A 26,317-nucleotide genomic window follows, 5' to 3' on the forward strand; every position below is an offset into this window, starting at 1 on the left:
AGATATAGTGAATGCAGGGTCCGGGGAGACCAGATATAGTGAATGCAGGGTCCGGGGAGACCACATATAGTGAATGCATGGTCCGGGGAGACCACATATAGTGAATGCGGGGTCCGAGGAGACCACATATAGTGAATGCAGGGTCCGGGGAGACCACATATAGTGAATGCAGGGTCCGGGGAGACCAGATATAGTGAATGCAGGGTCCTGGGAGACCAGATATAGTGAATGCAGGGTCCGGGGAGACCACATATAGTGAATGCGGGGTCCGGGGAGACCAGATATAGAGAATGCGGGGTCCGGGGAGACCAGATATAGAGAATGCGGGGTCCGGGGAGACCAGATATAGTGAATGCAGGGTCCAGGGAGACCAGATATAGTGAATGCAGGGTCCGGGGAGACCAGATATAGTGAATGCAGGGTCCGGGGAGACCAGATATAGTGGATGCAGGGTCCGGGGAGATCACATATAGTGAATGCAGGGTCCGGGGAGACCAGATATAGTGAATGCAGAGTCCGGGAAGACCAGATATAGTGAATGCAGGGTCCGGGGAGATCACATATAGTGAATGCAGGGTCCTGGGTTTAGTAACACTTTAGGAATAAATGATATGTATACTGAACTGCACTGTACTATAGTTTTCCTATTTCTACATTTAACCCGATCTTCTAACGCCACACAGTGTTCGCCAGAAAAACTACACCTACCTGAAGAATAAAAACTGTAGTATGCCTCAGTCTACATAAATCGGAGACTTAAAGTTGATCTAAACCTAACCAATAATATCTCAGATATGCTTGAAACATGTTAATGTAATAAAAAAAATGTTTCTCACTAGTTTTAAATCTGCGGGCTTCATTAAAATATCTGGCGATCCTGCCATAAAGGTCCTTGTGCTGAGACTTCCTATTATGGGGTACCTATCTTTCATTTGTGCTCCTGTGTTCTCACCCTTTCATACACATTGCTCAGACACAGTCCATGATTGTCCACGGAAAAGGATGTGCAGAGAATGCGGGAGCAAGTGCATGGTCGGAAAAAAAAAGGCTTTTGTTTTAAATATGGCAAATCTGTATGATGTACAGCTAAGGTTTATATTAAAAGGAATAACCCAATAAAAGTTACAATTAAAAAAAACCTGTTTTTGCTGCAATATACATCTTCCTTTCAGAGTTCTCTCCACTGCCACTGGATGTCCTCGGTCTGATGTCAAGCATTGTGGAATCCATTTCCTCTGAGTCCAGATTGTCCTGGACTTGTTCCTTGTCAATGACTGGACAGTGAAAGGAGAAGTAGAACAGTGATGTGCTTATTTTGCTGTCACTCTGCTCTCCCTTCCTATCAGCATGTAATTTGGACTGCAGCACAACTGATTAGTACCTTGTGCTTCTTTTTCCTTCCCCAGGCTGAATCTGAGCACTGATTCAGAGGCTGATTTCACGTCAAATTCAGGTACCTGCATAAGAAATCCCCACACCCATATTTAGTTTTGTAATAATTAACACAGATTTGGCCCGGTCAAAGCATGTAGGCCCTTTACAAATTAATCTAGAGTGGGTGACCGGGGACAAAGAGAAGGCAAATTTATTAAATACCTTTTTCAGCTCTGTGTATACAAAGGAGCATGGGGGAGCTCTGGTCCATAATGGGCATAGTATTGACACAGCTCCAGATGATCCACATTGGCTCACAACTGATATGATCCAGAAATATTTAGACAGAATAAAGGGGAATAAAGCACCTGGACCAGATGGCATACACCCATGGGTCCTTAAAGAATTGAGCTCTGTCATTTCAAAGACATTGTTTCTAATTTTTAGGGACTCTTTAATGACTGGCATAGTACCACTGGATTGGTGTAAGGCCAATGTGGTGCCAATATTTAAAAAGGGGTCAAAATCTACCAAGTAATTATAGACCTGTTAATTTAACTTCTACAGTTGGGAAGATACTGGAGAGTTTAATAAAAGACCACATAGATGAGTTCTTGCTGGAAAAAAATATTTTAAGCAACAGACAACATGGATTCATGAAAGACAGAAGTTGTCAAAATTGAGGAAAACCTTGAACAGAGGGGTGGCGGTGGACGTGGTATACTTGGACAGAGGGGTGGCGGTGGACGTGGTATACTTGGACAGAGGAGTGGTGGTGGACGTGGTATACTTGGACAGAGGGGTGGCGGTGGACGTGGTATACTTAGATTTTGCAAAAGCATTTGACACAGTTCTCCACACACAGCTAATGTGTAAGGTAAAGTCTACAGGCTTGGAAAAATCTGTATGTAAATGGATAGAAAACTGGCTAAAAGATCGAATTCAAAGAGTAGGGGTTAATGATTCATACTCTGAATGGTCTAAGTTTGTCAGTGGTGTACCCCAAGGTTCAGTGTTGGGACCCTTACTTTTTCATATATTTATAAACTATATAGGGTCTGGGATTATAAATTCCAGTCTTTGCAGATGACACCAAGCTGTGCAGTGGAATAACGTCCTTACAGGATGTCTTCAACTTACAAGCCGACCTCAATGCTCTGTGTAATTGGGCAACTATGGGGCAAATGAGGTTTAATGTTGATAAATGTAAGGTTCTGCACTTGGGAGCTAAGAATATGCATGCATCATACATACTAGGGGGGTACAACTGGGGGAATAAATGATGGAGAAGGATCTGGGAGTTCTGGTAGATCACAAGCTTAATAATGGCATGCAATGCCAAGCTGCGGTTTCTAAAGCGAGCAAAATCCTCTCTTGTATTAAACGAGGTATAGACTCCAGAGAGAGATATCATATAACCCCTATAAAAATCATTGGTAGGACCTCATCTGGAATATGCAGTTCAGTTTTGGGCACCAATTCACAAAAAAACATTGGGGAACTGGAGAAAGTGCAGAGAAGGGCAACCAAAATGATACGAGGCATGGAGGAGCTCAGCTATGAGGCAAGATTAGAGGAACAAAATGTATTCTCTCTTGAGAAGAAGAGATTAAGGGGGGATATAATCTCCATGTATATACATAAGGGGGATATGATCTCCATGTATAATACATAAGGGGGGATATGATCTCCATGTATAATACATAAGGGGGGATATGATCACCATGTATAATACATAAGGGGGATATGATCTCCATGTATAATACATAAGGGGGGGATATGATCACCATGTATAATACATAAGGGGGGATATGATCTCCATGTATAATACATAAGGGGGGATATGATCTCCATGTATAATACATAAGGGGCGATATGATCTCCATGTATAATACATAAGGGGGGATATGATATCCATGTATAATACATAAGGGGGGATATGATCTCCATGTATAATACATAAGGGGGATATGATCTCCATGTATAATACATAAGGGGGGATATGATCTCCATGTATAATACATAAGGGGGGTATGATCACCATGTATAATACATAAGGGGGGATATGATCAACATGTATAATACATAAGGGGGGATACGATCTCCATGTATAATACATAAGGGGGATATGATCACCATGTATAATACATAAGGGGGGATATGATCTCCATGTATAATACATAAGGGGGGATATGATCACCATGTATAATACATAAGGGGGGGATATGATCTCCATGTATAATACATAAGGGGGGATATGATCTCCATGTATAATACATAAGGGGGGATATGATCTCCATGTATAATACATAAGGGGGGATATGATCTCCATGTATAATACATAAGGGGAGATATGATCTCCATGTATAATACATAAGGGGGGATATGATCTCCATGTATAATACATAAGGGGGGATATGATCTCCATGTATAATACATAAGGGGGGATATGATCTCCATGTATAAATACATCAGTGGTTCATATAGTGAACTCGGTGCAGAGCTATTCACCCTGAGGTCATCACAGAGGACAAGGGGGCACTCTTTATGTCTGGAGGAAAAGAAATTTAATCTCCAAACACGGAAAGGTTTCTTCACAGTGAGAGCTGTGAAAATGTGGAATAGACTCCCTCAAGAGCTGGTTCTGGCCAGCTCAGTGGATTGATTTAAAAAAGTCCTGGATTCTTTCCTAGATACACAGAATATAACTGGATACTAAAATTTATAGGTAAAGTCAATCCAGGGAATATCCGATTGCCTCTGGTGGGATCAGAAAGGAATTTTTTTCCCTGAAGGAGCAAATTAGATTGTGCTTTGCTGGGGTTTTTTGCCTTCCTCTGGATCAACTGTGGGTATAGGATTATAACTTTTTTTTTAATAGTTGAACTTGATGGACTTATGATTTTTTTCAGCCAGACTAACTATGTAACTATGTAAAATGATAAATAGTTTTCCTAATAATTGTATGTGTAATAATTTTACACATACAGTAAATATCTGAAAAGTGTGGCATGCATTTGTATTCACTCTGATACCCTAACTAAAAAATAGTGGAACCAATTGCTTGCAGAAGTCCCCAAATTAGTAAATAGAGTCCACCTGTGTGTAATTTAATCTCAGTATAAATACAGCTGCTCTGTGAAGTCTTCAGAAGTTAGAGAACATTAGTGAACAAACAGCATCATGGAGGCCAAGGAGGCCACCAGACAGGTCAGGGATAAAGCTGTGGAGAAGTTTAAAGCAGGGTTAGGTTATAACAAAATATCCCAAGCTTTAAACATCTCATGGAGCACTGTTCAATCCATCATCCAAAAATGGAAAACGTATGGCATAACTGCAAACCTACCAAGACATGGCCATCCACCTAAACTGACAGGACGGGCAAGGAGAGTATTAATCAGAGAAGCAGCCAAGAAGTCCATGGTAACTCTGGAGGAGCTGCAGAGATCCACAGCTCAGGTGGGAGAATCTGTCCACAGGACAACTATTAGTCGTGCACTCCACAAATCTGGCCTTTATGGAAGAGTGGCAAGAAGAAAGCCATTGTTGAAAGAAAGCCTTAGGAAGTCCCATTTGCAGTCTGAGAGAAGCCATGTGGGGAACACAGCAAATATGTGGAAGAAGGTGCTCTGGTCAGATGAGACCAAAATTGAACTTTTTGGCCTAAAAAGCAAACGCTATGTGTGGTGGAAAACTAACACTGCACATTACCCTGAACTCACCATCCCCCACTGTGAAACATGGAGGTGGCAGCATCATATTGAGGGTATGCTTGTCTTCAGCAGGCACAGGGAAGGTGGTCAGAGTTGATAGGAAGAATGGATGGAGCCAAATACAGGGCAATCTTAGAAGAAAACCTGTTAGAGTCTGCAAAAGACTTGAGACCGGGGTGGAGGTTCACCTTCCAGCAGGACAATGACCCGAAACATCTAGCCAGAGCTACAATGGAATGGTTTAGATCAGAGCATATTCATGTGTTAGAATGGCCCAGTCACAGTCCAGACCTATATCCAATTGAGAATCTGTGGCAAGCCTTGAACATTCCTGTTCCCAGATGCTCTCTATCCAATCTAACAGAGCTTGAGCTATTTTGCAAAGCAGAATGGGCAAAAATGTCCCTCTCTAAATGTGCAAAGCTGGTAGAAACATCCCCAAAATGACTTGCAGCTGTAATTGCAGCAAAAGATGGTTCTACAAAGTATTGATTCCGGGGTCTGAATACAAATGCGGCCACACTTTTCACAGAATTATTTGTAAAAACATTTGAAAACCATTTCTCATTTTCCTTCCACTTCACAATTATGTGCCACATTGTGTTGGTCTATCACATAAAATCCCAATAAAATACATTGACGTTCTCGGCTGTAAAATGACAAAATGTGGAAAATTTCAAGGAGTATGAATTCTTTTGCAAGGCATTGTAGGTAACAGCGATCACAGAGTAATTACATATGTCATAAATTATAGGAAAAGGGGACACAAGGGTAGGAAAGGAACACTAAATTTCCAAAGAGCCAACTTTACTAAGCAGCATTCTATACTACATGACAAAAAAATGGGATCCAATTCTTGCAGCTAAGAACACTGAAGAGAAGTGGGAGTGCTTTAACCTCCCTGGCGGTATTCCCGAGTGTAGCTCGGGGTAAGGTTTCAGTACCACAAGCGGTAACCCCGAGCTACACTCGGGAATACCATGCGGCGCTGCTCCACGATCCCTGTATCACTTACCTTGTCCTGCGCTCCCACGATGTCCCTCCTGCAGTGTCCCCGACAATGTAATCCGGCGGATGCCGGCATCTGTCATCTGGGTTCCGTCCCCTGTGAGCGTCGGGACGTATGGGGGACGGAACGGCGGGAAATTCAAAAATGACAAAAAGTGACATTCACTAAAATCACTAAAATCACATAGTAAAACATTACTGTATCAAACCATTTCACATACATTTTGTCCCGAGTGCTTTGTCCTGCGCCCTGCCTGCATTTTTACTGTTCTTATTGCCTGGAAACTGAGAAATGTCCATGGCGTCCAAAAAGCGTCCCTTTAGGTCAAAAGCGGTTTTAGACTGGCTAGAGAACAGCGATAGTAAATCAGAACCACTTGCAGAATTGAGTGATAATGATTTGTGGGGAAATTCGTCATCAAACAATGAAAACGATTTTGCGACTTTGCTCAGTGATGTGCGAACTTGGCGCTCTCTTTCAAATTTAAGTGTTTTTGGTTTGATTATATTATTAAATTAAATGTATTATTATTATATTATTATTTTTATGATTATTTATTAAATTATAATTTATGATTTAGTGTTTCAAATTTTAACATACCCGGGATGTGTACTAGACTCTTGTTCGGACAGATTTCAGTGAGTTATTCCTAAAAATTACAGCCCTACAATAAAAAAAAAACATATTTCCATGCAAAAAAATGGTACCGCTTTCAGCACCAAAAATCTGAAATAATCATACCGCCAGGGAGGTTAAGGACTTATTAAACAATAGCATTCGTCAATGCATTCCAGTGGGCAACACATTTAAAAGAACAATGGGTGGCTACATACTAATGTAAAAAAGCATATTAATGAGAAAAAGAATGCTCTTTAAAAAATGTATGGGATTCCAAAACTACAGTGAATGCAAAAAGAAGTGCAAGAGCGTGATCAGGGTAGCTAATGTAGATTAAGAGAGATACATTGCGAAGGAACAATGCAGAGAAGAGTAAAATAAATCACAAATTTTAAAAAAATATATTAATAGTACGAATATGAGGTAAAAACATATTGGCCCCATAAAAGATGATCAGGGAAGTTGGTCACAGTCAAGTCAAGTGACAGGGATACGGCAACTGTATTAAATACATTCTTCTCCTCAGATTATACACATAAAGGAGAGGTATATTAAACAATACAGTAATGATGTTAACAATATAACATTGTAACCTTGCAATCAAGGGAGACCAGTGTTCAAAAAAGACTCTGAAAACTTAATATGAACAAATCACCATGACCAGATGGTTTACACCCAAGAGTTCTCAAATAACTTAGCCATATTATAGCGAGACTATTATTCCTAATTTTTAAGGACAGCTTACTGACTTGAATGGTATCAGCTGACTGGCGAAAAGCAAATGTGGTGCCAACATTCAAATACCTGAAAACTATAGATCAGTCAGCCTAACATCAATAGTATGTAAACTATTGGAAGGAATTATAAGGGACCATATCCAACAATTTTTTTACTCATGAAAATAGTATCTTTGGTAGTAACCAACATGAATTTATGAAAGACCGCTCTTGTCAGACCAACCTTTTAACATTCTATAAGGAGGTGAGCTGTAATTTGGATAGAGAAAGGCCTGTGGATGTGGTGTATCTAGATTCTGCTAAGGCATTCGAACTCCATAAACACTTAAATTACAAATTAAGGTCTTTAGGCTTTGACAACATAGTATGTACTTGGGTAGAAAAGTCATTGCAGGAACGTGTCCAGAAAGTGGTGAATATTGCCATATTTTCTGAATGGTCTGGAGTTGTGAGTGTGGTGCCTCAGGGCTCTGTCCTGGGAACAATTTTGTTTAATTTGTTCATAAACAATATAGAGGTTGGTATAAAAAGTTCAATCTCAGTGTTTGCCAATGATACAAAACTAAACAGGGCAATACCTTCACAAAGAGATATAGAAACTTAACAAGGTCTAGTCAGAATAGAATGGTGGGCAGGTATATTGCAGATGACATTTAATATTGAAAAAATGTAACGTAATGCACTTGAGAGCTAAAAAAATTAATGCAAGTTACACACTATGGGGATTACCTCCAGGGGAATCTAAAACAGAAAAGGATCTGGGGATCCTAGTAGATCACAGGCCCAGCAAGGCATGCATTGTCAAGCTGCAGCAAGCAGGGCCAGTATTGCATGCATTCAAATGATATTCACTCAAGAGAAAACTATAATTCTACCACTTTACAAAACTCTGGTTCGGCCACATCTCGGCAATGCCATCCATTCCTGGTCACTATTCCTCAGGAAGGATGTGCTGGAACTGGAGGGAGTCCAGAGAAGAGTAACACGACTAAAAAAGGGGACTGGAGGACCTCAGTTATGAGGAACAACTACAAACCATAAACTTATCCTCCCTGGAGAAGAGACCTTAAGAGGGGATATGATTCCAATATAAAAATCTTTGAAAGGTGACTCTAGCATTGGGAAGAAACTACTTAACCACTTGCCATCCGCCTGCTGTTTATAAACGGCAGGGCGGTGGCACTCCAGGGGCGGGTTGCCGTTCATAAACAGCACCCACCTTTTCTAGCTGTGCGCGCTCCCTGGGAGCACGCAGCACCCCGATCCGGTGCCCGCTGTGTCCTCCGGACACAGTGAAACACCGATCGTCGGATGGGACCTCTGTACGAGGTCCCGATCATGTGATCACTGATTGGCCAATCAGTGATCACATGCAAAGTAGTAAGCAAGATGTCACTTGTGAAATCATTGCTTACTACGTGTGAAATCTGTGAATGATCACAGAGGTCACATGGTACAAGGCTATTCACAACAGCCTTGTACCATGTGACAAGCTGTGACCAATCACAGCTCACTCAGTATTTCTCAATGGCTGCAAGAATGCAGACAGAGAGAAAGAGAAATGATTGCTTTTACATATGGGTGTAAAAGCAATCACTGTAAAAAGAAAAAAAAAAATCTTCATCACCCCCCACAAGTAGTACAGTGTCACCATGGTGACACTGTAGTGCTAGGGTGACAGTATGTAAAAAAAAAAACATAAATAATAATATACAAAAATAAAATAAAAATGTAAAAAAAATGTTTTAAAATTATAATTTTTGGTTATAAACTAATTTGGCTTATTTTTTTTTTTACTAAAAATATAACAGAATACATTTTGGTCAAGATTTATGATGAAAGATTATTTATTTGCAAAATTTTATAAGAAAAACATTTTTTTTCAAAATTTTTGGACATTTCATTTACATAGCAAAAAAAATAAAAATCCCAGCAGTGAATAAATACCACCAAAATAAAGCTTTATCTGTCTCAAAAAAATGGTAAAAAATTCATATGGGTACAGTATTGCATGACTGCGCAATTGTCATTCAAAGTGTTATAGCGCTGAAAGCTGAAAATTGCCCTGGACAGGAAGGGGGTAAAAGTGTCCGGACAGGAAGGGGTTAACCTAAAGTCTCTAAACAAAACACACGGCCACCCAATGAAGTTGGACGAGAAGTGATTCAATCTTAAACTGCATAAGGGTTCTTTACTTTTAGAGTCATAAGGATGGGGAACTCTCTTCCACAGTTGGTGGTGTTGCAGGGAGTGTGGATAAATTCAAAAAGTGTTTAGATCTGTTTCTCAGGGAACACAATGTACAAGGATATGGAAAGTGATAGTGACATAAACACACACACCACTAAGGTGGGACTGGATGGACTGGTGTCAGCCTTCCCATCTATGTAACTATGTTTGGGAGATTTCTTTTCACTTCCTGTTCCAGAGATGCAATGGGAAGTGAAAAAATGTGGCTGATTTACTAAAGCAATGGAGTATCTTCACTTAGTAAATTGTAGGTATGTTCACTTTGAATACCCAATAATGTGCAGAGGAAAGAAATAAGCAAACAGAAATTTGCTTTTCACATCATAGGAAAATTGAAGTTTATTGAGTAAAGATTCTCAACTCATTTAGTAAGTCATCCTCAAATTCTCTACAACATAAGGGTAAATCCCCTCTAAGGCTGACCACACACTATACAATCTAATTGTACTATCTCCTTTAGATCTACACCATATACAGCTGGAAAGCCTGCCTGATTTGATGCTACACACATGGATTATTTACAGTAGGTTTGCTTTTATATTACATAGTTTTGGTAAATATAAAGCCGGCCATAGATGGTTAAAATCTCAGCCAGTTTAGCAGGGTTGAGATTCAAACCATGAGTGGACAGGCTGAATGTACCCAAGTTGATCGATCAATCAACTTGTGTATGAATGTACCAAGCTGACCGATCGATCGACTTGAGTGCAACCAGCCTATCAGATTTTATATGCAATTATTGCTAGCAGCCAGCAGTAATCACTGTGTTCTCCTGGCGGAGATGACTCCTCCCACCAGAACATAATGGCTTCAAGGGAGGGATTCCTCCTTCAACACTGACTGTGTTGATGGGGGGATCAAGTGATATTCTTTATTGCAACCCGTAATTGCGGGAAAGAAAATTGCTCCATCTACAGCACTGGTTCTCAACCTTCCTAATGTCGTGACCCTTTTATACAGTTCCTCATGTTGTGGTGACCCCCAACCATAAAATTATTTACCTAGTAATTATAATTCATGAAGTGTCGTTTTACCTCCAATACTGCTGCTTTCAACACAGTAGCTGCTTTCTACACAGCGGCTGCTTTCAACACAGCGGCTGCTTTCTACACAGCGGCTGCTTTCTACACAGCTGCTGCTTTCAACACAGCAGCTGCTTTCTACACAGCAGCTGCTCTTTACACATCGGAAATATGTGTTTTCCGATGGTCTTAGGCGACCCCTGTGAAAGGGCCGTTCAACCCCCAAAGGGGTCACGAACCACAGGTTGAGAACCACTGATCTACAGTATGGCTGACCATACTACCACTATACCAGTGGTTCTCAACTACTAGGTCGTAGTCCATTGCCTGGGCACAGCCTCTTCTCTCTTAGGCCTACAGCCAGCTTCCTAGTGCCCCTAATCCTCCAATAGTGGCCCACAGTGCCCCCAAGGTCCCTTGCAAACCCTCAATATATATTATTTACACCATAAACAGTGATAATATGCTTTTCAAAAGTTTTAAATTTTTTTTTTAAATTTAATAAATTGTAGATACATTGAGTAAATTGAAGATACAGTTTATTTTTTCTGAAACAAAAATCAAATCCAATGCTGTAAATTTAAATGCTGATGAAGGTCGTAATGGTGGTTACCTATAAAAATAAAAAAAATAAATGTTATTTGTATCGAAGCTTGTGTATGTGCCTAAAATGCATGTAAAATTCTATGTGAATATAATGTAGTCGTTTATTTATGCATGACCTAAACCCCACACCAAATACATAGTGATCCTGCCAGTTTCCTTCCCAGTCATTCGCTTCCTGTCATTCTAGACCACCAGGAAATTGTGATGTTGGTAGACGCGGACAATAGTCATTGGGAGTCTTTGACCTTTCCCCTCGGAGCAAGGGGAAGAAAAGAGGATATAGTGATTGACCACCAAACAAAGAACGCCAAAAAATATATTTAATCAGTTCAGCTGTCATGCCTGTACACCCCTTATGGACCTCCCTATGGAGCAGAGCAGAGCACATTCCTGCTATGGGACTGGTAATTGGCAACAACTTTGTCATTATTTAAAGTGATTCTAAAAGCTTATTTTTTTAAGAAAAATAACAAATTATACTTACCTGGTGTGTGCAGTGGTTTTGCACAGAGCAACCTGGATCCTCCTCTTCTCAGGTCCCCCGCAGACTCTCCTGGCCCCTCTCTCCTGTCAGGTGCCCCCACAGCAAGCAGCTTGCTATGGGGCACCCGCTGCTCTGTGTGTCCATTTACACATGGAGCCACAGCTCGGTCCCACCCTCTCTCTCTTCTCATTGGCTCACTGACTGTGATTGACAGCTGTGGGAGCCAATGGCTCCTGCTTCTGTCTCAGCCAATGAGAAAAGGAAGTCCCAGGACAGCCAAGACTCCAGTGCACATCGCTCAATCGAGAGGGGGCTTAGGTGAGTATTAGGGGGAGCTGGGGGTGATGCTGCACACAGAAGGTATTTTTACCTTCATGCATGAAGGCAAAAAACCTTGAGCCTTTAGAAGAGATCTATGGTCACAGCATACAGTTTCATTTTATAACATCAGCATTGTAATGACAACACAAGCAATGCTTATATCTGACAATCCAACAAAAGCTTACTTGATAAATCTCCTCTCTTGTTGTGAGTTCTGTCTGTCTACTCATCATCTGTTCCACAGCTTCCCAGATTGCAGCTTCTCCATTTCTAAGGACTGCATATCCCATGGTACCTCACTGCCTGAAAGCTGAGATAACTGTACCATGGGCAGACTGACAACTCATGGGGCCCCCAGGCAATAGGGGATCATGGGGCCCCTGTGTCCTTGCCCAAACTCAAAAAAGCCTATGAAAAAGGTACCAGGGGCATCTCATGAGGGCCCCTACTGACCCCGAGCCCTCGGGCAGTGCCCAAGTTTCCAAATGGTCAGTCCACCCCTGAACTGTACTGACTCTGCCTCCTGAAACTCCTCCCCCAGCAATTCTGTAGTTCACCAGGCAGCCTCTGTAAAATGTGTGTCACAGCAGTGTCTGCCAACAAGGCATAGTTGATACGTGTCACAGAATTCAAGGCAGCTGCAGTGGATGTGCCACGTGAGCCTATGGATGATGTCATGGCTCTAGGAAATGTCAGGGCAGGGGCCGAGGAACGGACAGGCAGGCCTAACAATGTAACGCACTGGCTGACGACGACCACCACCCACAGACCGAAGTCCCTCAGGGCGCGGAGTCTAAGTCCCAGGCTGCCCTTCACCAGGGCCCCTGATGGTGGGGATGGACTTGACGCAGCCAGGAACCAGGTCGCGGCCCCGAGACACCTCAGCTGCGGTAATGGCCGCCGCCAATGGCGTGTAGCTGGTGGAAGAGACAAAAGAGTAGTCAGACAGGCTGGGTCAACAACAACAGGACAAAACAGTACAGGACAGCAGACGAGAATCACAGGTCACGAGCCGGGTTCAGCAACGGAGGGTCAGATCAAAGGAGAATACAAAGAATAGTCGAGTCACAAGCCGAATCAGATACCAGGAGAGTCACGAGAGTCAGAACAGAGTAATAGCAACACAAAGACACAAGACACAAGTGCAAAGAGCATGTGCGGGCCACAGGCTTATATGTCATCAGCCACACCCCTCTGGGGGATGGACCTCAGAGACCGAAGGCATAAAAGGATTCCCACCATGCACAGCCGAAATCCAAGATGGACGCCAGCACATGGAGTAACATAACCTCAGGGAAAAGGTAGGACCTTGACAGTACCTCCTCCTCAAGGGCACCTCCCCCTCCGCGGCTCAACAAAAGGTTTCTGAGGAAAGCGGGTATGAAAAGCGCGGAGGAGGGCAGGAGCATGGACATCCATGGAAGGAACCCAGGAACGCTCCTCGGGACCATAACTGCGCCAATGAACCAGGAACTGTAATCGACCGCGCACCAATCGAGAGTCCAGGATCCGGCTCACCTCATACTCCTCATGACCGTCAACCCGGACAGGATGGGGCCAAGGCAGAGAGGTAGTGAAGCGATTGCAGATCAGAGGTTTCAACAGGGAAACATGAAAGATATTGGAGATCCGCATCCCAGACGGAAGGGCAAGGGCATAGGCCACCGGATTCACTTTGCAGAGAATGCGGAAAGGACCGACAAAACGGGGAGCTAGTTTGGGTGTGGGCACCCGAAGATTGAGGTTGCGAGTAGACAACCACACCCGATCGCCGACCTAGTATGAAGGAGCGGGCAACCGTCTGCGATCAGCCTGGAACTTCTGGCGCTGAGCTGAGTCCCTCAAGGCCCTCTGGATCTGCCCCCATGAAGAACGCAGGGCAGCAAGATGGTTCTCCACAGCCGGAATGTCCTGTGGTGAGAACCTCTCAGGTAATACCGCGGGTTGGAACCCATAGTTGGCCATGAAGGGAGACATCCCGGAGGAGGAGTTGACCGCTGAGTTCCTGGCAAACTCTGCCCAAGGCAGGAGATCGGCCCAATCGTCCTGATGGTCTGAAATATAACACAAAGGAATTGTTCTAAGGCCTGATTGGAACGCTCCGCAGCCCCATTGGACTGCGGGTGGTAGGCTGAGGAAAAGGAGAGACTAATACCCAACTGGGAGCAGAAGGCGCGCCAGAATCTGGACACGAACTGACTCCCGCGGTCCGAGACAATCACCTTAGGCAACCCATGCAGGCGAAAAATCTCCCTGGAAAAGACCGTGGCCAGTTCTTGCGCTGTTGGTAATTTCCTGAGTGGAATGCAATGGCACATCTTGGAAAACCGATCGACGATCATGAGGATGACCGTATGACCCCGAGACACCGGGAGGTCTACAATAAAGTCCATACCTAGGTGTGACCAGGGACGCTCCCCATTGGGAATGGGTTGCAGAAGACCCAAAGGGAGATGCCGTGGAGACTTATTCTGGGAACAGATTGAACATGCTGCTACATAAGAGGCAATGTCGGCACGGAGGGTTGGCCACCAGAATAAGCGAGAGATGACCCAACACAGCTGGTTCTTCCCGGATGCCCGGCAGTTTTGGCGTTATGGTAGGTACGCAGCAGGCGGGTGCGCAATCCCTCGGGTACAAAACATCTACCCTCCGGCTTCCCGGGAGGAGCATCAGTTTGAGCCGCCAAAATCTGCTCCCCAAGAGGAGAGGTCAGACTGGTGCGAATGGCAGCCAGGATCTGATCTGGAGGTATAACTGAGATTGGCTCAGAGTCTTCCCTGGACAACTCAGAGTATTGCCGTGATAACGCATCAGCCCTGACATTCTTGGAACCAGGCAAGTATGAAACCACATAGTTGAAGCGTGACAAGAACAGAGCCCATCTGGCCTGGCGGGGTGTCAATCTCTTGGCCTCCGAAAGATAAGTCAGGTTCTTGTGATCGGTAAGAATGAGGACCGGAACCGCGGAACCCTCGAGCAGGTGCCTCCATTCCTTGAGAGCCAAAATGATGACCAGCAACTCCCGATCTCCAATCTGGTAGTTGCACTCTGCAGAGGAAAGCTTCCTGGAGTAGAACCCGCAGGGAAGTAGGGGTCCATCGGGCAACCGATGCTGAGACAGGAGAGCCCCTACTCCCGCCTCGGAAGCATCAACCTCGAGGACGAAGGGCAACCCAGGATTGGGATGCGAAAGAATCGGAGCCGAAGCAAAGGCGGCTTTCAGAGCCTCGAAAGCTATGATGGCCTCGGAAGGCCACTCATGAAGGTTACTCCCCTTCTTGGTTAGGTCAGAGAGAGGCTTTGCCAATGTGGAGAAGTTCCTGATGAACTTCCGATAGTAGTTGGCAAAACCCAGAAAGCGCTGAATGGGCCGAAGACCATTGGGACGAGGCCACTGCAGAACCGCTGCAACCTTCTGAGGGTCCATGGAAAATCCCTCCGCGGAAATTATGTAGCCCAAAAAGGCAACTTGGGAACGATGGAACTCGCACTTCTCGAGTTTACAAAAGAGTTCGTTCTCACGCAATCGTTGCAGCACCTGCTTGACATCCTGGACATGGGACTCCATGGAGGTAGAGTAAACCAAGATGTCATCCAGGTAAACCACTACGCACTGCTGCAACAAATCACGAAGGACATCGTTTATGCATTCATGAAAAACCGCGGGCGCGTTACACAATCCGAAGGGCATCACCAGGTATTCGTAGTGCCCGGTTCTGGTGTTAAACGCGGTCTTCCACTCATCCCCCTGTCTGATCCGTACGAGGTTGTACGCCGCCCTAAGGTCGAGTTTGGTAAAGACTGTTGCTCCCTTAAGGCGGTCGAACAACTCAGAAATCAAAGGAATTGGGTATGTATTTTTAATGGTAATCCGATTGAGACCCCTATAATCGATGCAGGGCCTCAATTCCCCACCTTTCTTCTCTACGAAAAAAAAACCTGCTCCTGCTGGAGAAGTAGACTTACGAATGTGCCCCCGAGAAAGCGCATCCACAACGTACTCCTCCATGGCCTTATTCTCCGCAACCGAGAGAGGGTACACCCTGCCACGCGGAGGAGTGGCCCCGGGTTGCAAAGATATGGCGCAGTCGTAAGGACGATGCGGCAGTAAGGTACCAGCGCGTACCTTAGCTGCAATCTCGTCCTTCAATGTGTCAGAAAGACCATGGGAAAACGCAGCCACCAGAGCCTCATTGTTCCAACCGACCTCTGCCGCCAGGGTACGAAACTCTATGGCGTACTCGGCCACGGTCCGTGAACCCTGATGCATGGTCATGAGCAGCTTGGCCGCCGAGGCGGAATGAGCCGGTACGTCGAATACCCTACGGAAGGAATCGGCAAAACCGGAAAAATCTTGAATCACCGGGTCGTTCCTCTCCCATAAGGGATTTGCCCAGGCCAAGGCCTTGTCTGAGAGTAGTGAAATTAGGAACCCCACCTTTGACCTCTCAGACGGAAAGGCGTGGGGTATTAGTTCAAAATAAATACCCACCTGGTTGAGGAACCCACGACACTGACTCGGCTCACCCCCAAAGCGCTGTGGAAGAGGGGCAGAACCAGTCATACCTCTGGGCGCCGCTGATGCAGCCGCCGAGGTGGTGGACGCAATAGGCGGAGAAGCAGCAGGAGAGACCACCGGAGTGACTACCAGCCTAATAGCATCAGGAGCAAGGTGTGCAGTGCGTGCAAGCAGAGTTTGCAACACCTGAGCAAACTGATCCAACAGGTGATCCTGTTGATCGAGTCTGGCGACTAGCGTTGGGAGCGAAGGCATGCCTGCACCTTCAGGGTTCATGGCACTTGTGTAATGTCAGGGCAGGGGCCGAGGAACGGACAGGCAGGCCTAACAATGTAACGCACTGGCTGACGACGACCACCACCCACAGACCGAAGTCCCTCAGGGCGTGGAGTCTAAGTCCCAGGCTGCCCTTCACCAGGGCCCCTGATGGTGGGGATGGACTTGACGCAGCCAGGAACCAGGTCGCGGCCCCCGAGACACCTCAGCTGCGGTAATGGCCGCCGCCAATGGCGTGTAGCTGGTGGAAGAGACAAAAGAGTAGTCAGACAGGCCAGGTCAACAACAACAGGACAAAACAGTACAGGACAGCAGATGAGAATCACAGGTCATGAGCCGGGTTCAGCAACAGAGGGTCAGATCAAAGGAGAATACAAAGAATAGTCGAGTCACAAGCCGAATCAGATACCAGGAGAGTCACGAGAGTCAGAACAGAGTAATAGTGACACAAGACACAAGTGCAAAGAGCATGTGCGGGCCACAGGCTTATATGTCATCAGCCACACCCCTCTGGGGGATGGACCTCAGAGACCGAAGGCATAAAAGGATTCCCACCATGCACAGCCGAAATCCAAGATGGACGCCAGCACATGGAGTAACATAACCTCAGGGAAAAGGTAGGACCTTGACAGGAATTCACAGCTGTTGTTTTTTATTATTTTATTATAGGTACATAGCACCATCAATTTACACAGCAGTTTCTATATTGCTAAAAGTATTGGGAAACCCCCTCCATATCATTGGATTCCGCTGTTCCCATCACCTCCATGGCCACAGGTGTATACAATCAAGCACCTAGGCAGACTGCTTCTACAAACATTTGTGAAAGAATGGATTGGTCTCAGGAGCTCAGTGACTCCAAGCGTGGTCCCGTGATAGGTTGCCACCTGTGCAATAAGTCCATCCGTGACATTTCCTGGCTACTAAATACATGTTGGTAGACGTGGACAATAGTCTTACGGGTTGCTACAGGCAACTGTTAGTGGTATTATAACAAAGCAGAAGCAACTGGGAACAACAGCAACTCAGCCATGAAGTGGTAGGCCATGTAAAATGAGCTTCAAATTAGCTCAACAACAGTGCAACAATGCGTAGAGAGCTTCATGGAATGGGTTTGCATGGCTGAGAAGCTGCATCCAAACCTTACATCACTAACTGCAATGCAAAGCGTGGGATGCAGTGGTGTAAAGCAAGCTGCCACTGGACTCTAGAGCAGTGGAGACGTGTTCTCTGGAGTGACAAATCACGCTTCTCTGTCTGGCAATCCGATGGACGTGTTTGGGTTTGGTGGCTGCCAGGAGAACGGTACTTGCCTGATTGCATTGTGCCAAGTGTAAAGTTTGATGGAGGGGGGATTCTGGTGTGGGGTTGTTTTTCAGGGGTTGGGCTTGAACTCTTAAAGCATCAGCATACCAAGACAAGACATTCTGGACAATTTCATGCTCACATCTTTGTGGGAACAGTTTGGTTATGACCCCTTCCTGTTCCAACATGACTGCGCACCAGTGCACAAAGCAAGGTCCATATAGACATGGCTGAGCCAGTTTGGGGTGGAGGTACTTGACTGGCCTGCACAGAGTCCTGACCTCAACCCCACAGAACACCTTTGGGATGAATGAGAGCGGAGACTGCGAGCCAGGCCTCCTCCCCTGACATCAGTGCCTGACCTCACAAATGTGCTTCTGGAAGAATGGTCCAATCTTCCATTAGACACCATCCTAAACCTTGTGGACGGCCTTCCCAAAAGAGTTGAAGCTGCTATAGCTGCAAAGGGCGGGGCCAACTCAATATTGAACCCTACGGACTAAGACTGGGAGGCCATTAAAGTTCATGTGCGTGTAAAGGCAGGCCAACCAATACTTTTGGCAATCTAGTGTGTGTATATATATATATTACATTCACATCAGTCCCTAACCCTCAAGGGGCATAGAATCTAAGGCCCCTAACTCACATTCATACACACACTAGGGCCAGTTAACCTTTCAGCATGTCTTTGGAGTGTGGGAGGAAACTGGAGTACCTGGAGGAAACCCATGCAGGCACAAGAAGAACATGCAAACCCCAGGCAGGTGGTACCGTGGTTGGGATGCAAACCAACGACCCTAGTGCTAACCATTTAGCCACTATCTTGCTGTTGAGCACTCCCATACACAGGGGAGAGCAATGTGATCCAGCAGATCCAGTTCCCCTGTATCTGTTGGTTATGTGTTAGAGAAGACACTGGTAGCTTGTGATGAGGCAGAATTCTGTTTTACTTGTGTGGCTTAAGTTACAAACATACAGAGCACATTTCAGCAGACAGTGATAGCAGATATCTTGCTTTGAGAGAGAGAGAGAAGAAGAGAGAGAACCAACAAGTTTTACACATATGCACAACTGGTAACCTTAGTGTACAGTGCCATCTACTGGTCAAGTGATATTAACATACAATACTATATATAGTACATTATAGTACATGCTGTTGCATTCCCAACAGTATCAGAGAGCAGCAGATGCAGGGGAGAGGAGAGAGTGCCAACAACGGATGAACCATAGCAGACTATGGGTGGCCTCATGGCTCAGGGAATTAATTGTCGAGCACTCACATACACAGCAGGATCATGTGACCATACCAGATTAAAAAAAGGTAAGTACATGGATCTTTTTTTATACAGGATATGCATTATAGGTAGGAGGAGAGGGGAAGGACATTTAAACATTTTTATTTTTAACTTGTCAAATTGCTTTGACTGACATCATTTGCAGAAGGAAGCTCACTCCTTGGATCTGCAGATGAATGAAACAGTAATGTACAATGTTACTTTGTATTTCTCTATCTCATATTGAACAATGTTTATAAACACCAATCTGTTTCTTGATAGCAACAACTTCTGCAGCTGCTGCATTTACACAGCAACTTCCTGCTGTCAATTTGACAGTCGTTAATTGTCCACAACCACAAGGGGGAACTTAATGAATCAGGAGGACAGGATGTACTACACACTCCTTGTGTACTTCTGTGAAGTTCTGTTGGGCTTGTGTAGCATGCAGGGGCGGACTGACCATTTGGAAACTCGGGCACTGCCCGAGGGCCCTGGGTCAGTAGGGGGCCCCATGAGATGCCCCTGGTACCTTTTTCATAGGCTTTTTTGAGTTTGGGCAAGGACACAGGGGCCCCATGATCCCCTATTGCCCAGGGGCCCCGTGAGTTGTCAGTCCACCCCTGGTAGCATGCCCAGTATCCACATCTGGTGAAAATCTTGTTTGGTAATTCAATACATGTGGCATGCTTAAAGAAGCTCTGCTGAATGTGAACAATTTATAGGCGGTTATAAAATGTTTTATATAACATAGAGCTGACTGGTCAGGGCAGCTAATGCTAATTTCAGTTCTCTGTTAAGCTCAACAAACATGTTACAATCTGATTTCTCCTTTAGATCTATCAACAACTATGTAGTGTAAAGGCCTGCCTGACTGCATAAAAATTTAATTGGTTATATTAGGTAGATAGGAAGTTTAAGTAGGTTACATTAAGTGCATATTACAGAGTTATGGTAAATCTAAAGCTGATTGTACAAAGACTGTATGGTCAGATTGTAACGTGTGTGGTGACATTGAGGCAGGCCTGTAAACTTTATTCTTGGCTGTAGGGTAGTTTAAACTAATAACGTGATATGACATTTCAATATTAAAACCATAGCCACTACTCCATACTCTTAGTACTTGGCCTCTCTGCGGCTTTTGATACTGTTGACCATCCCCTCCTCCTCAAAAAAACTCCACTCTCTTGGCCTCCGAGACTCTGCTCTCTCCTGGTTCTCCTCCTAACTATCGAACTACCTATAACTCTGCCTCCTCCTCTCCACTCCCTCTTTCTGTAGGGGTCCCTCAAGGTTCCGTCCTTGGACCCTTTCTCTTCTCCATCTACACCTCCTCCCTTGGTCACTTGATAAACTCCCATGGCTTCAAGTACCATCTCTATGCTGATGATACACAAATCTATCTTTCTACTCCTCACCTCACCCCTTCAGTCTCCTCTCTCATTACTAACCTACTAAGTGACATATCGGCATGGATGTCACTCCACTTCCTCAAACTCAATCTTTCCAAAACCAAGCCCTTAGTATTCCCCCCAGCCCGTGCCCCCTCCCCTGACTTCTCCATCAAGATCAATAACACAACGATCAGTTCCTCCCCTCATGCCAGGGTACTAGGTGTAATCCTAGACTCCCATCTGTCCTTTCAGCCCCAAATCCAATCACTGTCCAAATCTTGTAGACTTCACCTCCGCAACATCTCCAAGATACGCCCGTTCCTAACCTCGCAAACCACTAAGCAACTTATTCACTCCCTGGTTATCTCTCTAAGGGCTGCTGTATAGGGAGTTATGATTACAGAGCTGCTATGAGTTTTAGTTTGTTTTTAATATTTACCCAGAGCTCAGCTTTAATCAACCAGATGATGAATGTATGTACAAGTACACTTTGTAAAAAAATATGTTTATTAATTTGTAATGAATACTTTACCATTCTGGAACTATTTGTGTTCATAGAAGCACCAGACGGTGTCAGCAATGCTAGGGTCGTAGCAGCAACCCCTGGATTGACAGTCCTCAGAGCTGATATTGGGATATCCACAGTCCTTCCTCAGTTTGTGGCTGACGGAGCATTCTGCATACAATACAAACAAGGCATCAATGTGTTTGCCAACAGCATTCACAGGGGGATGTACTGTCCTTCGTCTAGACCTGCTCCGCCTCCCAGCTCCCTCCCAGCCAGACTGTAAGCCTTACAGTGATAAAGGGGACTCTGATGGGGCCGCTAATGTAAGGTGGAACTGTGATAGGGACCCTCAGTAAGGTTCTGATGTGGACTCTGATGTAAAGGGGGGCTCTGAATGGGGAATCTAAAGTAAGGGGAACTCCGTTGGGGACCATGATTTAAGGGGGGACTCTGATGGGAAAGCTGATTTAACTACTTCCTATCCAGGCCATAGTCAAAAAATGTCCTGAGTTGGAAGTGGAATACCTGAGTTCAGCAATGTGCCATAACCCCAGTATTGTTTTTTTCAGCCGGCAATTCTCTAACCAATAAAAGTGGTCCGAGTAGCAAATTCAGCGCCGGGTCACTTTCAGAAGATTGGTAGCATTTTTCACGGCTGCTTGTCACAGAGATGAGTGGAGGAATGATGCCCTCCGCTCATCTCTATGGCCTAGGAGAACTGGAGCATCATCATGATGTCACTTCCGGTTCCAGTCTAATTTAACCATTAGCCACCCGGCCTATAGCCATTTGGCGGCCACAAAAATGGTTTAGCTTTCCGGGGTGTATGCCATTTGGCATCCTCCCGCACATGCGCAGTACGCGCTGTTGCAGAGCCGTGCAGCGGCACGATCTGTCATCGGCCGTGTACCTCGGACACGGCCGATGACAGATCTGAGTACCGTCCCCCGTTGCCGGTACCATGTGACCTGCTGTGACCAATCACAGCAGGTCACATGACAGTTGTATACAATGGATGGCTTCATTCATGCCATCCATTGTATACTAGTGCCTAGCTGTGAATGGTCACAGCAGGTCACATGCACATGTCATGTGATTAGCTGTGGCCAAATCACAGCTAAGCACAAAAAAAAAAAAAAAAAACCTGAATGAATCGATGTCATTCAGGTAAATGCTTGCTTATAGCAAAGTAATTCTTTGCTATAAGCAAATTGTGTAAAAAAAAAAAAAAAATACTGATCACTTCCCCAAAGTAGTACAATGTTACTATGGTAACATTGTACTACTTTGGTCATAGTAAAATATGAAAAAAAATCTTTAAAAAAATAAAAAAATGTAATAAAAAATTAAAAATAATAAAAAAATTAAAATATATATATATTTTTTTTTCATACTGTCACCAGTCAGTGTCCCTGTTCACCGCCATGCCAGTTATATGATGACGCTGTACTGCACTGATGACAGTATGTAAAAAAAAAAATAGTGAAAATAATTTTTTTAATTATTTCATTTTCCGAAAAATTATGACAAAAAAATACAACTTCAAAAAACTCGCCATTCCTCTTATGAAGTACGTCGGACTGTCTACTCTGCAAAAAGGGGTCATTTGGGGGATATCTGTACTGTCCTGACATTTGGGGGATATCTGTACTGTTCTCACATTTGGGGGATATCTGTACTATTCTGACATTCTTGGACCTCAAGAAATTAGATTGGCTGTCAGTACTTCAGGATTGATCAATATTCAGATCTATACCATAGTTTGTGAACTCTATAACTTTCCTACAGACTAAATAATACATCCTAATTTGGGTTATTTTCACCAAAGACATGTAGCAGAATACATCTCGGCCTAAATTTATGAAGAACAATTATTTATTTGTAAACTTTTATAACAGAAACAAAGAAAAACGTGTTTTTTTTTCAAACTTTTTGGTCTTTTTTTGTTAATTTAGCAAAAAATAAAAACCCCAGCGGTGATTAAATACCACCAAAAGAAAGCTCTAGTTGTGTGAAGAAAATAATAAAATTTTAGTTTGGGTACAATGTTGTATGACCGCGCAATTGTCATTCAAAGTGTGAGAGCGCTGAAACGTGAAAAATGGCCTGGGCAGGAAGGGGGTAAAAGTGCCCGGTATTGAAATGGTTAAACAAGGCCAATTCAAACAAGACCCCAGATTTCTCCATAGAGAGGACCTGTCACTGTTTATTTCTATCACAATGGATGTTTACATTCCTTGTGTTAGGAATAAAAGTGATCACTTTTTTTTTTCAAAAGAACAGTGTAAAATTTAAAAACTTAATAAATCACAAAAAAGGGTTTTCAAAGTGCCCCCATCCCCCCTTGCTCAAGCACAGTGGTGAACACATAGGTAGGTTATATGTAAATGGTGTGAGGTATTGTTGTGAACATTAGCGCAAGAGCAATAATTCTAGCACTAGATCTCCTCTGTAACTTAAACTGGTAACCTATAAACATTTTTAACGCATCGCCTATGGAGATTTTTAAGTATTCCACGAGCGTGCGCATGACATGTTGAGTGTCTATTTATTCAGTGTAACATTGTCTTTCATATTTTACAAAGAAATTGGTTATATATTCTTTTTTGCTTTTATTTAGTTTTTTTTTAATTCATTTAAGTGTATTTTTTTTTTTAAATTGCTTTTAAAAAATTGCTGCACAAATATCGTGTGACATAAAAAATTGCAATGATCACTATTTTATTCTGTAGGGCCTTTACTAAAAAATATATATATATAATGTTTGGGGGTTCTAAATCATTTTCTAGCAAAAAAAACACTGATTTTTACATAAATGAGAGCAGTGCCAGAATTAGTCCGGTCCTCTGATGTAAATGGGACTCTAAACGGGACCCTGATGTAAGGGGGACTATGATGATGACCATTATGTAATGGGGGACCCTGATAGGGACCATGGTGTAAGGAGGGACTCTGCTGTAAAAGGGCTATAAATGGGTCCCTGATGTATGGGAGACTCTGATGGGAATCCTGATGTAGGGGGGCTTGAAAGATGTTATCAGCCATCAGATATTTGTAAAAATATATGATGTGACCCTCATACTGAAAGGTTTGTAAAACCTTGGGCTACTTTTGGAGAACCCTGGGCTAAGATACTACAAATGAGGTGGACCCTTTCCAGTGGAAACTCAGACAGCAGTAAATTCTTAAAGAGATTAAAACCTTTCCCTTTTAGGACTAAGGTCAGGAGCAGGGACGGACTGACAACTCATGGGGCCCCCGGGCAATAGGGGATCATGGGACACCTGTGTTCTTGCCCAAACTCAAAAAAGCCTATGAAAAGGTACCAGGGGCATCTCATGGGGCGCATTACTGACCCCGGGCCATAGGGCAGTGCCTGAGTTTCCAAATGGTCAGTCCGCCCCTGGTCAGAAGACACCATACCTTTGGGTTTTGGGTAAAAGCACCAGTTCTCCTCAGAAATGCTTGAATCAAAACAGCATCCGCGGGAATGACACTCCTTGGCACTAATTCCAGGATAGCCACAGTCTTTCCGCTCTTTGGTATTTATGCTGCACTTTTCTTTACCTAGAAAACAGCCGGAGTACAATTAATAAATACTCAGGCACAGGTATGAACTGACCGTTCAACCTCCTATATGATAATTCTTTCAATTTTCCCATTAATGAAGAGGTGTTAGGACTTTTTGAACCATCCTCATAGAAAAGGTCAGGGTTTAACAGATGGGAGGCAGGGTTTCACCTTGGTATAACACAATTTTTAAAACTCAACTTCAAGCACAATAGGCCTACTAGTGTAAAAGAAGTTAAAGACTCCATTGACTCAAAAGTCACATTCCGCGATGAATGGTTACCTCTACATCCAGCAGTTGAGTTCCCATCTGGACTACCCTTCCCTTCACCCGCCTCTGCCTACAGGATGCCTTTAAAGAACACCATGTCATGGATCACCTGCAGGGATACCAGACTTCATATACAGTATGTCCAGCACTGTCTTATAAATATTTTTTCTTCCATTGTACTTATTCCAGCATTTGATGAATGTAGAGTTAATCGTTCACCACAGGAGATGGCTTTTGAGGCAACAAAGTCTTCAAATGCTCACTAATGAACTTATTGTGCCCGAGGTGTGGGGCCCTAATAAAATATTTCCTTGCATTTTGCTACAACAGCCAAGGATTTTAGTCAAATAAGTCCAGAAATGTTTGTCAGAAATAGTGAAGAATGTTTATCTGTGAACATCAAGAGAGAAGGGTTCAAATACAGTAGATGTCAGGCATGTAGGCCTCCTCCATTCAATAGGTGGCGCTGTGCAGCTGTACTGATGGAGCAACATCTCTAGAGGAAAACTGTTCCTTAAGAGACTCCGTAGTTGTCTTAAGAGGTTGCCTGATTGAACGCTGCAACTTCTGATGACCTCTAGCAGTCATCTTGGTGTGGGACTCTATATGAGGGCATGCCTGGAGTTAGTGGATAGGTGAGGGACAGAGACCCTCTTTTATTAGGGAAAGTATCAGTGCAGGAAGAGGTTCCTCGTCAAGTAGGGACACTGCAGGGGCAGTACTTGTTCTCAACAAGTATTCTCGTTTCCAGATCAGCATAAGGGGATCGCTTCAGCAGCACATATTACCCTATAGTACACCACCCCTCCAGCAGAAGCTATCCTCTGATAAAGCAAGATAAGCCTGGAACACTGTCTTACTCCAGTTGTGTGACATTGCTGAGTAATAAACGCCTGGACTATTACAATTCCCTTCTCACTGGCCCACCCAAACGAACGCTATCCCCACTCCAGTCGATCCTAAACTCAGCGGCCACACTCATCCACCTCACCAAGCGCTCCACATCTGCCTCCCCCCTCTGCCAATCCCTTCATTGGCTCCCGATTGCCCAACGCATCAAGTT

General features: G+C 44.2%; 1 protein-coding gene across 1 annotated transcript in view; it reads right to left on the reverse strand.

Annotated features, from left to right (window-relative positions):
- The window catches only part of LOC149450447 (uncharacterized), an 87,558-nt gene that overhangs the window by 43,410 nt on the left and 17,831 nt on the right, over positions 1-26,317 (reverse strand). The window contains exons 5-7 of the mRNA XM_089691953.1: positions 24,837-24,980; positions 21,449-21,581; positions 15,615-15,627 (exon numbers count right to left, since the gene is read on the reverse strand). Of these exons, the coding sequence (XP_089548079.1) occupies positions 15,615-15,627; positions 21,449-21,581; positions 24,837-24,980 (290 nt within the window). The remainder of the gene's footprint in view (positions 1-15,614; positions 15,628-21,448; positions 21,582-24,836; positions 24,981-26,317) is intronic.

This window comes from Staurois parvus, unplaced genomic scaffold (genome assembly GCF_062004578.1).
Source record: "Staurois parvus isolate SC_StPar_1 unplaced genomic scaffold, SC_StPar_1.0 ptg000574l, whole genome shotgun sequence".
NCBI lineage: Eukaryota > Metazoa > Chordata > Amphibia > Anura > Ranidae > Staurois > Staurois parvus.